The 12,470-nt window shown below is 49.0% G+C and overlaps 1 protein-coding gene across 11 annotated transcripts in view; it reads right to left on the bottom strand.

Annotated features, from left to right (window-relative positions):
• Positions 1–6: 6 nt before the first annotated feature.
• The window catches only part of CELF5 (CUGBP, Elav-like family member 5), a 39,758-nt gene continuing 27,294 nt past the window's right edge, over positions 7–12,470 (bottom strand). For 4 of the 11 annotated variants that reach the window (XM_017834451.1, XM_017834442.1, XM_017834448.1 and 1 more), the window contains 10 exons: positions 12,002–12,130; positions 11,334–11,413; positions 10,193–10,339; positions 4,991–5,211; positions 4,270–4,416; positions 4,009–4,067; positions 3,836–3,919; positions 2,651–2,794; positions 2,373–2,538; positions 7–1,366 (listed from right to left, as the gene is read on the bottom strand). In XM_017834451.1, coding sequence (XP_017689940.1) covers positions 2,411–2,538; positions 2,651–2,794; positions 3,836–3,919; positions 4,009–4,067; positions 4,270–4,416; positions 4,991–5,211; positions 10,193–10,339; positions 11,334–11,413; positions 12,002–12,130 — 1,139 coding nt within the window. In that variant the 3' untranslated portion in view covers positions 7–1,366; positions 2,373–2,410. Of the gene's footprint in view, positions 1,367–2,372; positions 2,539–2,650; positions 2,795–3,097; positions 3,920–4,004; positions 4,068–4,269; positions 4,417–4,990; positions 5,212–10,192; positions 10,340–11,333; positions 11,414–12,001; positions 12,131–12,470 lie in introns of those variants that run through there. The other 7 variants (XM_017834444.1, XM_017834443.1, XM_017834441.1 and 4 more) reach the window with 6 other exon arrangements.

Genomic DNA, 12,470 nt, shown 5'->3' on the forward strand with positions numbered 1-12,470 from the left:
GCATATAGCTGTCCCTATATATATATATATATATATATATGTTATATATATATATATATATATATATGCTGCATAATGTATTATCAGTCTCTTGGAGGGAGTGCTGGGAAAAATGAAAAAACAGAATGACAACCCTCTTTCATCATATTATCCTTGCATCTGCTGGGGAAAGCTTTGCAAACGGGTGCGTGAGGTGAGTCTTCTTGCTGAATTCAGAGGGAGAAAACGTCCTGTTTCATCTGGGAATAAGTACAGCTCACTAAGCAGCTCTGCTATGTCGTTCAACCCCCTCAACACATTTTACAGCTTATGGAAAGCGTTAGCTTATCTGACACGGGGAGGCAGTGTGTAGCCCCCAGGAGGATTCTGTAACTGTTTTGAAGATTGCATCTGCTTACACTGTTATCTTCTCTTGCCTTCATCAAGAAAATGCTGTTACCATGGAGAACTATGAAACACAGATCTGTGCCATGTGTGGGGAGGCAGTACAGTTCCTGTAGGTAAAGTGACTGGTTTCCTGTGCTCTCAGTCTAATCAGGGAGTTGTCAGGATGGGGTCTGGCACCAAATTCCAGGAGCTTTGTCTGCAGAAGCCCTGGGAAAGGTAAGACTGAGAGCTCTTGAGATCCTTAACCAGGCTGGTGCTACAGTGGATGAGCGACTTGAGCTGAGCATCTGACTGTGCCCTAATCCTGGAGGTATGTATTTCTGCTCCTTCTTGCTAATGTTGAGCAGAGAGATGATCCTCTCTTTCTCCCTACCCTCTGCCACCCTCCCCCTCTCTCTCCCCAAGCATCCTCTCAAAATGTTCAGGCCTACCTGCAGTGTGTGCTGAGAAGACACTGTTGCAAAGGTAAACCCCAAACGTCCAATACCTCTTGCAAGCAGTCAGTCTGAAAAGTTTGGTCCTGTGAGCCACTTTAAAAAAAAATAGAGACTGTATATATATGTATATTTGTCTATGAAAAGGCCAGAAACGGAGCAAGAGGGAGGGAGGGAGGGGACTAAACTTCCATACATCACTGCATTAACCTAGAGACACACCAGTGGGTTTTCTTGGTCCACGTACTCCAGCCATACCCCAAGAGGAAGAGGTTTATGTCCCCAGGGGCTGCTGGTTTGCTGGTCCCTTTGCTATGCACCACATTAGCAGCAAATATGAGTCGGTCGTGGCAAGAATCTTCCTCCTGGGCAGATATTGAGCCTTCTCTTTAATTGCGTGTCTTGGAGAGGAGGGGAAGAGGAAGATAGGGTGGGTAGGTGGGAAGCAGAGGAAGGAAAGGGGTGGTGTCAAGAGTCGATAAATTTACTGGCCTTTCTGTAAATCAACCTGAAGCAGAAATTCTTCCTCTGGACTTTCCTTTCACCTGAACAGAAAGGGAGGAGGGAGGGAATTGGGAGATTAGGAGGACATCTATACAAGCCTCGGGCTTTGAGTTGCTGTTGCTTAAACATGAAGGACTATGACCCAAATCAGATCAGCCGTCCCTTGCTCCCTGTCTGTAGGCTGGCAGAAGCCAGCTCTTTGGCAGCAGCTGTTGTGTCAGGCAGCTCTTCTGTGGTCCTTAAGGGTCTCACCTTTTCTCTGCTTATCTGTGATCCCTGTGAATCATGGGATTATCCCTTCTTACCCCAGAAAGCATTCTCTGCAGACTAACTTCAGGCCCACGTAACAATTGAAAACTGGCTTTTAAAACCTTTTTAGGCAGACAAAAGCTTTGGGGGAGCAGTTGGACAGTAGACTGAAACCTTGCTTAGACCACAAACAGAACCCATCTGCCTGTCAGGGCCCTGAGTGCACTAAAAGGCCTTAATGAACTTGACCAGCCTCACCTGCAATTTCTGTCCACCCTGCCCACAGGTTCAAGTCTCATTATAGCTCAGGCCTGTGTCATCAGCCTTTGTCTGATCTACATTGTGGAAATTCCAGTCTCCACCTGTCCACGGACATGTCCTGTCCATGGATCTAATTACCTGGACTTCAACCCTTGGATTGTCTTCCCATCTTGATGTTTGATCTGTTTACTATTGACATTATAGACCTGCCTGGCAATCACTGCACTATGTTTGACCCTATTTACCTTCACCAGATGTGATCCTGATCTTGACCTGCAGATTGACACTCTGGCTTGCCTTTGGGCTTGCCTCATTGCCACAAATTTGCCTGATAATCTAGACTGTTGAACCTGGCCATCATCTCTGGGCCTGCTCTGGTCACCTTGCTCGGGTGCTGGGGCTGGGCCCTGGCAGGTGAGGCCACTGCCCCACTAGCTGTACTATTGCCTTCAGCTCGTGGCTCCCCACTTCCAGACCTTGCTGTCCTGACACTGGCCAGCACTGTACAGAACTGTGCTATGATGGTGCCAGCTTTACCTTGTGCTGCAGAAGTGACTCCTGCTTGTTTACTGCTGTCAGTAGGGATGGTTAGCATCCTTGGGTCGTTTTAACTGAACCTTCAAGCGTTTCATGCCAATCTGGAAGCCATTCATAGCCTGGATAGCAGTCTGTGCACTGGATGGGTTGTCAAAGCTTACAAAACCTGAAGGACAGGACACAGGCATGGATAACAACGGCACTGTTGGTGCCATGCCCAATAATAACTGTCATCAGTATCTATCATGCTTCCCTCACCTGCTGGTGTCAGCACTTACCAAAACACTTGCTCTGGTTGGTGGCACGATCCATGAATACCTTAGAGGAAATGATATTGCCAAAGGGCAGAAACATCTGCATCAACTCGTTGTCTCCAAACTCCTGAGGGAGATGGTAGATGAAGAGATTGCAGCCTTCAGGACCTGCAGATATGGGGGCAGTGGGGAAGGACAAAACAGAAAACCCCAAAGGGAAGGGGAAGAAAAATGGGCTCAACTCATAGCACAGCACTGGAGAACCCTAGCACTGCCTCCGCTCCCCAAAGGATTCTGAGGGCTGTCTAAGAGCAACTGGGAGGTAATATACAAAGCTGAAGTTTCTGGAGAGCAGCTTCACTTTCAAAGCTTATCTAGTTCCCAGATAGGGTGCTGGACACAACAACTCTACGATGGTCTGGGTGCTATTCTGATGGAAGGAACTCAGCTGAGGTAAGAGTTCCTTGTTCATAGCTCTCCCAGTCCTAGGAGAGCAGCAGACACTGCTACGTGAAAGCTGCTCCTCTGGCATTCCCTGCCCACAGTTAAGGCAGTGGTTGCCTTCAGTCCATAAGCTACAGCTTTAATCCTCGCCTGCCATACATCCCATTTATGGGCTGACCTGGTCCTGTCTACTCCTTCACTTGCTCCTTGTGAGCCTGATGAGCACAAGAAGCTGCTCCCTCCCTGACACCTGCTGTAAGAATCAGGAGCAGAGAGAGAATGCCTTTGCCTCCAAATTCTATTAAGGCCAATTTTAAAATAAGTTGAAAAATAAACTCAGAAGGCTATGAAGGCTGAAAAGAGAGGAAAGTACATTGGGAGAGGCTAGTTTGACTGGTACCACTGTGGTTCTGGCATCAGTAAAGATAGAGAGGGAGTGCTCTTTTCCCCTGACTGTGTAGGGAAGGTGCTGACTCTATCCCTTGGATGTGAAAGCTTGGTGTTCTGGTGCCTACTGTCCCCTTTGTACCTGGCAACATCTGGTCAGGGACAAGCTCAGGAATTATGCATAACAAGCATCCTGTGAACTTTTCTAGTCCACTCACGGCAGAGATGTAGTTGTTTCCATAGCCCAGTTCCAGTATCAAAGATTAGCGGACAAAAATTAGTGCTGTCTCCTCTCCATTGGTTCTGTGGTGCAGAAGATGAGCTACACAAATCCCACCCATGTCTTGGGACACACACAGTCCCAACTCTGAACCTCACCTTCTCGTTGCTGCTGCTGCAGGATGGGAGGCTGCTGAGGGATGCTCTGTGCAATGGGGGTGATGGTGGTGGTCGGATACACAGCTGTAGTCCAGAGATAGAACAAACCATTTACCTGAGGATCTGGTCAGCCACACAAGGGCCTGAGGGAGACAAGGGAAGCTGGTACCTGCATACTGCTGAACTCCTGTGAAGGTTGGGTGTAAAGTCTCTGCTACTGAAGGGCTCTGGGCTGCAGAGAAAAACGTAATCAGAATCAGTCGTGCATTTCGTGTGTGTGTGTGTGTGTAGTGTTGTTTCCCACCCCCTGCCCCCAAGTTAGTCTCAGTGCCTGGCAAGGAGCTAGACAAGTATTCTCTGTGGGAAATCCAGAAAAGAGGAATTAATTGCAGTTCCTCAGGTCTCTGGATGGTGGGGAGTTCTGCTCTCAATACCTGAATATGGCACAAGGCCATTGGTGTAAACTGTTTCCAGGGCTGGATGCCCATTTGGGAATGGTACCACTCCAGTAAATCCATTTGAAATCGGTGCTACAAGTCCCGGCATGGCTGCTGTTCCCAGGAGAGGTGGTGAATGTAGCCCTGTAGAACAAGAAGAGAGGGCATCCCGTGAAAGTCAAGGTCCCACAAAGCCCATGTTCCAACCTTCCATCTGCCTGGCAAGGCTGCTGTGTATGAAGCTATTATCTCTTCTAGCTGGCATGTGGAGATGACAGACTAGTGCTGGAGCCTTCACAAAATTAAGAGGCAGCACTAGTGAGAAGAGTGTGCAGCACTGCTAGTCCTAACTGCTCTCAGAGCTTTGGGATGGAACATTTTTAATCTGGGTTTGTGCGGCACCTAGCATGATGCATGCCTGTTCTTGACGGGCATTCAAACCCAAATATGCATTATTACTGTGGGATGATGATAATGAATAATAGCACTGCTGACCTCAGAGTCAAGTGCAATCCTGGGAACCCTGTCCTTCTAACTATATCAAAGGGAAAAACTGCAGCGAAAATGAACAACAGTAGGGCAAGAGAATGTATATTGAGCATGTGAGGGTGACAGGGAGGTTGCAGAAGTTTATGCAGACTAGAGACTGCTGTGCTCAGAGGCTCCATTGTTAGAAAAGAGCAAACTAATCCACATGCTGCTGTAGGAACTGTTTTACCTGGGTGGGCACTGTGCCAAGTGCTGGGGCAGGAGGCTCACTGGCAGTGAAGGACCTGCTGCATCCAGGCCCTCACCTGATGCTGGTGCAATGGGAGCAGCTGGCAGCCCGTTGAGACTGACGGCACCGATCTGCTGGATGTGGCATGGGGAGAAGGCGACCCCTGGGTTCAGGTAGCTGCCATGGGAAGCGGAGAGAACTGTCGTCTGCTGCTGCATCAGCTGCAAGGCAGGACCGTGCAGTCAGGGCCCAATGCTGCCCAGGGCCTCCTGTTGCCAGGGCCCATGGCGGCTGTGCCGGAGCTGGGGGAGGCTGCACAGGCCAGCCCAGCCACTGCCTTCACCTGCCACAGCCAGGACCAGGGCCAAGCTAGAGCTGCAGCCTTGCGACCTCCCCCACCCCCAGCTGCCATTGCGCGTCACCGGGCTCCTGCCACCTGCCCTGGAGCTTCCCACACAGGCCTGGAAGACACAACCAGGCCTGCCAGGGTGGGCAGCAGCAGCACCATCCTCTGAAGGCCTGTGCTGTGCCCAGCTGACAGTCCTCATGCCCAGGGGCCCACAGATCCTGGCGGCCATGTACCCATGCAGTGGCTGCCCGTCGAGGCGGGACAGTGGCCTGGGCCTGGCCACATGTGAAAGCCTCCGAGAGCCAGGCACAGCTACAGCTTCCCATCCTTCAGCCAGGGGACACGGCTCAGTGGGCATCCCAGTCCACACAGCCAGTGCCATGGCTGGGCAGCCCTCCCCACGTCTCACCCTCCAAATGCCGGCAGTTTGAGGGGTTTTGGCTCACTCAGCCGTGCACTGGGGCATCCGGATGGGCCCCTTTGGCTCAGAGAGCTCCTGCAATGAGGAAGAGAGCAGGGAAGGGGTGTGCTCCTGGCACCCAGCAACACTGTCTCCCCACAGGCCCTTCTCTCTGATCACTTCTCCTGGGACAGTGCCAGGTATTAAATAACACAGCTTTGCCTTGAGGAACAGGGTCCAAATTCCTCTGCTTTTGCCCCACCTCAACAAGCAGATCATGCTGCTGGGAGAGCTCACTCTGGCACAGGCATCCTGCTGTGCAACTGGGTGTCTGTCCAGGCCCAGCTCTTATGTCATGCTTTGCAGCAGAGGTCTGCTCCATGATCCACTGAGCTCAGCCCTTCCTCTGGCAGTGGCCTGCACCCTGGGATCAGAGGATGTCAGCTCCTCATGGTCCCACCATAACACACCTGCCCAGGCAGAGATGCACAGTACAAAAGGAAGGGCGGGGGTGGGACACGAGGTTGGGAGGAGGGTTAGGAGTAAGAAGAAAAAAATCCTTCTGGTCCTATTTGACCATCAGCGGGTGCAGTGGCAACAAAGACTTAGTTCTGGATGCAAAATTATCCAGCCCCTTTATAAGCCTTGTCTTCCCCATCAAGGAAGAACAGCAGGGGAGGCACAGGTATGGCTCTTTGGAAACTGTGGTTTTCTCGGGAGGTGCTGAGGGGTGACACAAGGCAAAACCCAAGAAAACAACACAAATCTTCCTTACATTGCCACATCCCACTGTCTGCTTTGCAACATACACAGCTTTCAAGTAACCTACCTCATCCACAAATGGGTGAGTCAGCAAGCCAGTTTGGCCCAGGTCTCAGCTGAAGAATCTGGTAACTCTGAAAAGTTCATGGCTAGCTAAACCTTATCTTGATTTCCTTCACACAGAAGCTGATAATTATTCTTCCATAAAAAGAGGAATTTCATGGCATTGCTGTTTCTGTAACCTGGTATAAGCAAAGCCGCTGAGGTGAAACTTGCTCTGCAATGCACTGCTGGGACAGGGTTGAGGCCTTTTTAGGGAGAGGTGGACACCACAAAATGGGGTCTCCATGGGCAGATGGACTGACAGCACAGGGGTTCACTGCTGCACAACTCCAGAAAGCAAGTGCCCTGCTATCACCTCTCTGCCACCACATCATCTTTGGCACAACTCTCCTGAAGCTGGACTCACATTACTGGGAGCCACTCACCCTAAGCCAGGACTGGGGCGAAATGTGGCCTTCCTGGGAGCACAGGACTCTGCTGAGGAAAGTGTCTCTGTGCAAGCAGCCTGCACATATTCCTAGTCCTGTCTTCACACTGTCCCTATTCAAGGGTGCAGAAACCAACACGTTCCGTACTCACTATGTGAATATTGATTTTCTTTTTTGTCATTAATGCCTGTTCTGTGCCAGGCTCTGGCTGGACCAAGACTTGCATCCAACTGCATATGCACCAAACTGGCATTCTGAAATTGTTCTCATTACTTACATAAAATTACCATAATGAACCATAAGAGCAGAAAGAAAAGGGGTGGAGGTGTGAACAAATTATATTTTGTGTTTGGAACTAACTAACATAACTGACTTATGATATACAAGAAATATTCAAGCATTATAAACACTTAGTAAATTGCACTGGCTGTTTTTTTAAAACTTCAGGCCTCTTTTGTATTGATAATTATTATTTTTTTTTCAGCTCTCCAACATTTCCCCGACACCATCTGAACTAACTTGTTGAATGAAATGAAATTAAGGAAATACTAACTTTTCACTTGCAGAGGCACCTGGGATCAAAACCTGGTTTAAGCATTGCAATAAATTCCTTCCAGATGTTTAGCCAGTTGTACTTCTTACATCTTTAGCCAGATGAGACTTCTTACAAACTGTTTCAGCTAATATGTACTGTTTGACTGTTTTAACTATCTTATTTTGCATATATGAATAGATCTGAATAATTTTAGACCTAACACAGTGTATGATTATTTCATGTTTAATTTGAGATAGTTTAAAAAAAAAAAGGAAATTAATGTAAATTTAAAACATCCAGCTGAAACCAAAACCAAAACAACCCAGGCTCCAAACTTCTTCTTCCTAAACTGGGACTCCTGAGGACCGCTTTGGCGTGGCAATGCAGCAAACCCCATGGGGACAAAGAGAGAAAGTTGCTGGCTTATTAAATTATGAATATAAGAACCTATGATGCCTATGATGCACCCTTGCAGCTCTCAGTCTGATTCAACCACATCCATAATGGTTAGCTGCATCTCCCAGCCCTGTGGGTAACCTTCGGTGCAGCATCTACTACTCCAAGACCAGAATCATGCAAGCATGAAGTATGTTGGGGTTCCCTTGAGCCCTGGCTTGCCAGAGTGGCCACCTCCCAAAGCTGCCCATAGCAGGATATTTCAGTGTACTGCAAGGAGATTCAGTAAGGAAATGCCTCTCTTCTGTCCCCACTTTCAGAGAGATGTTAGATGGCATTTCAAAGGACTGATATCCTCTCCCTCTGATGGGGACACTCTATGCATATGGGAACTGGCCAGGATCTCTCCTCCAGAAGAAGAGAGACCAAAGACCAGGACTGACACAAGAGAAGAAACAGTCAGATGTGAGGTCAGTGGCTCAGGAAGAAAAAGGAGAGAACTGAAACCAGAGGAAAGGAAAAGGGAAAGGAGGAAAAAATCACGAAGAAGCAGGAGGTTGAGTCTTGAGTCAAGGGGAAACAAAAAAACAAAGTCTGAGAGTAGGAAGGCCAGTGAAGAATCAGACAGACCAACATAGTAACAGACACAACTGAGGAGAAAAAAGGTAATGATAAGCAAGGAGCACAGCTTAGACCTGACTGGTTTCTTGTCATCAGCAGGAGTTCCTGAAGATTGGAGGGCACTTAAAAGACCGAGTCTAGAAGGTCTCACTGCTCTTCATCCTTACACATCTGGACCATAAGCTAATAAAACACTTTCTGCCATCATAACCTCACTATGCGGTCCATTCTTGCCTCCTTCACCACCACACCATGCCCAAGTTAGTGCTATCTCCATGACAGCAGAAGATACACCAGAATGATTATCTGGTGACTCACAGCTGAGCTAAGCTACAACCTTTGACCTCAGGTATAACTGGCTTGTGGGCTGGACAGAAAAGATGGGTCCTGGCAAAAGTACCTGTTCAGAAGGGGTTTTTCCCTCTAAATCATGCTTCTGCTGAAAGACTTGGAATGGTATAGCTGTTCTCAGCTTCATTACACAAGAAAAATCAAATAATCTGTGTTGGATAAATTCTACGTTTGGTTCCCAAAATTCCCCAACATTATGGAGCCTCATATGTATTGCCTCTTGTCCATGGTCTTGCCACACACTTAGAAGGCATTTGGCAGTTTCTGGGGAATCTTTGGAAGGAAAAGGCCAACAACTGAGAAACAGTTCCTTCTCTTTCAGGTAAATGAAAGGAAGGCACATCAAGTAGCTGCTGAAGCCAGAGGAGAAAGAGGTGTCCACATATATGAGAAGAACAGGTTTATTTGCACTCTCTCCCTGCTGCAAAATTACTTTCAGTAACAGCATGTACTTCAGAGTTCTTTATCAACACAAGAATCTCTCATGCCTTGAGCAATTTCTGAGCCTCCTTCCATGGGCTTTATACTTGGCAGGAGAGACCTGAAAATGACAGTCACCAAGAACACTCAAATGATGCTCCAATGCAGCTGATATGGGACTTGTTGAGTTTGGGACCTACCACAAACATCAGTGGCTCCAAGGCAATGAGGTTCTCTCACTAAGATCCAAAGCACAGCCAGACTGTTGAAACACCTCCGGTCCTCTGCTACCCACTGCTCTCTCTCCAGCATCTTGCAAACCCCACAGTCACACTAGCCAAGTGAGAAAACGCTGGCAGCCAAGGACAGCATTGGGAGGATTAGGGCCCTCTTAAGAATTTCAGCAGAGAAATAAACTTGTGAAGCTGGGCCCAGGGCTCTCGTGGTGCTCCAAAACGAGAGAGAGACACGCATTAGTGCCACTGACCCAGAAGAAGAGTTCACAAGTTGGTATATGTCTGGCAGACATTGCCCAGGAATCATGTCTCTGATCTGTTCTCAAAACAAGACAGAAAGATACTGGGTCATGCTTGACCTATTCCCATACACCTCCACCAGCCTACACCACCATCAGAGAAATCCAGGCTCATTTTGAGGAGGTCCCAGCTCTCCCCTGCCACCCATTCCAGGAGAGAAACGCACAAAGACTGTGCAAGACAAGGCTGCTGACTGGAGAAACTGAAGCCAGGAGCAAGTACCAAGGTGCTGGGAAACTTCCATGCAATTGTTAAGAGACCAGTTTGTGGTCTCCCAGGTACATTGCTGCCCCACAGTCAGGAGGGCAGCCTTTCCCCACACACACACGCAGGATACTCACAGCCTGCGCATAGGCGCTGTATGGGCTGAACGGCAAGGTGAGAGATGGAGTGAATATCCCCAGCTGCCCCACCATTTGCTGCATACGACGGAGGGTCCTTTCCTTATCTGTGTCAGCAAACTTCACCACTAGACTGGAGGAGGCACCCTAGGCACAGAGAGAGGAGACAGACAGGAGGCAGGAGAGAAGAGGTGTGGGACAGCCAGAGAGTCAGCAGTCAGGCAAGGTAGGATGGGGCAGAACAGGCAGCAGAGTGGGAAGAGGAGCAGAAGAGCAAATATTGGCATGAAAGTGCTCGGGAGCTGCCTGGAACCTGGGCTGTGCCCTTCTCCCCATCCGTCCGTCCATCCAACCCTTCCCTCTCATGCCCTTCCCCTCACACCCTGAGCCCTGCACAGCTGCATAAGTGGGTGCACACATCCCTGGCTACATTCACCAGGTGATGGTGTGGCCAGGAACACTCAGGTCATTGACAGCCACAAGCACCATCTTTCCACCATCATGAGCTTGGCTCGATAGGCAAAGCAGTTCCTGGCAGCTGGAAATACCCCTGCTGCAGGCAATGCACTGTCCTTCCCATGAGGTGCCCCAGTTCAGGTTAGAGATTGCTTGAGATGAGATCACAACTGCAGCTCCACTCGCACAAGAAGGCACAGCTATGGCTACACAATCCCACATTACACACAAAGCATTCCCACCAGCACCCAGCCCACCCCAGTGGCCTCCTCTACTGCCTAGATAAGAGAAGTCGAGGAGTGTGCTCAGACACTGAAGTCCTGACCGTCCATGTGGCTGAATTGTTAGCTTCCACCCTGCTCAGTTTTTAACTACTCCAGGGAGCTGTTTCCAAGACAAATTCATGGCCTTGTTTTGGCTCTCTTTTATTTACCCTTTATAGATGTAAGCGCTGTCACTACCAGTCTGGATGAACATAGCTACAAACATCAGACCAGGAGACAGGATGGTTACTAAGACTAGAGCACAGATGTGCACACACACATCCCCACACACACCTCCCAACCACACCAACTGGAAACTGCAGTTGAACCTGTCATGGTTTTGGAGAGTGTGGGGAGGTCCCTGCAACAGGGTAATGGGACGAGGATTAGGAAGAGGGTAGGTACCCTGGCCTTATACTCACGGGCATTGTCTGGCTGCCATGGAGTGCGTGGATTGCTGCCTGAGCCTCTGTGTGAGATGAGAACTTTACAAAAGCACAGCCTGGAAAGGGACAGAAAGAGCACAGGAGATTGCAGTGACAGGACTGCTGTGAAAGTGCCATCACGCAAGAGACAGTGTCTGTATCTCAGGCAAGGCAAACGAAAGCCACCCCAAGGAAGCAGGGAACAAAAAGGATGACTCATCCCAAGTCCTCTATCCTGGAAAAAAGAGGAAGGGTCTCAAATTATTACTTCAGTGATATACTCTATAGATGATGTCACCATCTCCACCCTTGTCCCTGATTACCTCTTCCCCAAAGTCTCTGTGGACTCCTAATTGTGGGTACAAACATTTCAACTTGCAGACCCAGACTGACAGAACAGGCTCACTAGTGATCCTGGTAACTCAGCTATTCATCGTGCTCTGCTTCCCCTCCTTTTCCCTCAGTCTCTGCCCACCTTCCCCAGTCTTTCCTGGCAGCAGATGATTCTTCGTGCCCTGCTCCCTATGCTGGGCTGTGATATGGGTTCCCATAAAGATACAGTGGAGGAATAAGTACCCCAGTGGAAAGGAGGCACAAGCAGTGAGGTTGGTGAGCGCTACCTGCAGAGCAGGGAGAAAGGGCATGACACACAGAGGGGTTCACACCTTTGCTGTTACCATCAGGTCCACGGAGCACCGTACATTCATCAATGACCCCAAATGGTTCAAAGAGCCGGAGCACGTCATCCTCAGACTGCTGCTTATTTAACATGCCCACAAAGAGCTTCCTGTCCCCTAGGGGCAAACACAGAAACATCAACCTTCTATGAGGCTTACAGTCAGTCCAGAGCAGGAGGACAGGGACACTTAAGCACAAAACAGCCTTGCGTTAAAAACATGCCTGGCATGGAAATGATTTGCTGTTGGCTGAAATGCTTCCAGGGGTGAGTATGCAGGGGCCACCCAAGCTCCTCACACCTGCAAAGGTTTCTGTGGCTTCCCCTATCCTACCTTCCCCAACAGAAAACAAAAGATTAATAATTTCCTTTTATTCATTAGCCTCTTCCTTTGAATAATCCAACACAAACGTTAATAAGAAAAACTATCTGGGCAATTATACTGTTGTTGACCAGCA

The sequence above is a fragment of the Lepidothrix coronata genome, unplaced genomic scaffold, assembly GCF_001604755.1.
Source record: "Lepidothrix coronata isolate B3197 unplaced genomic scaffold, Lepidothrix_coronata-1.0 Scaffold233, whole genome shotgun sequence".
NCBI lineage: Eukaryota > Metazoa > Chordata > Aves > Passeriformes > Pipridae > Lepidothrix > Lepidothrix coronata.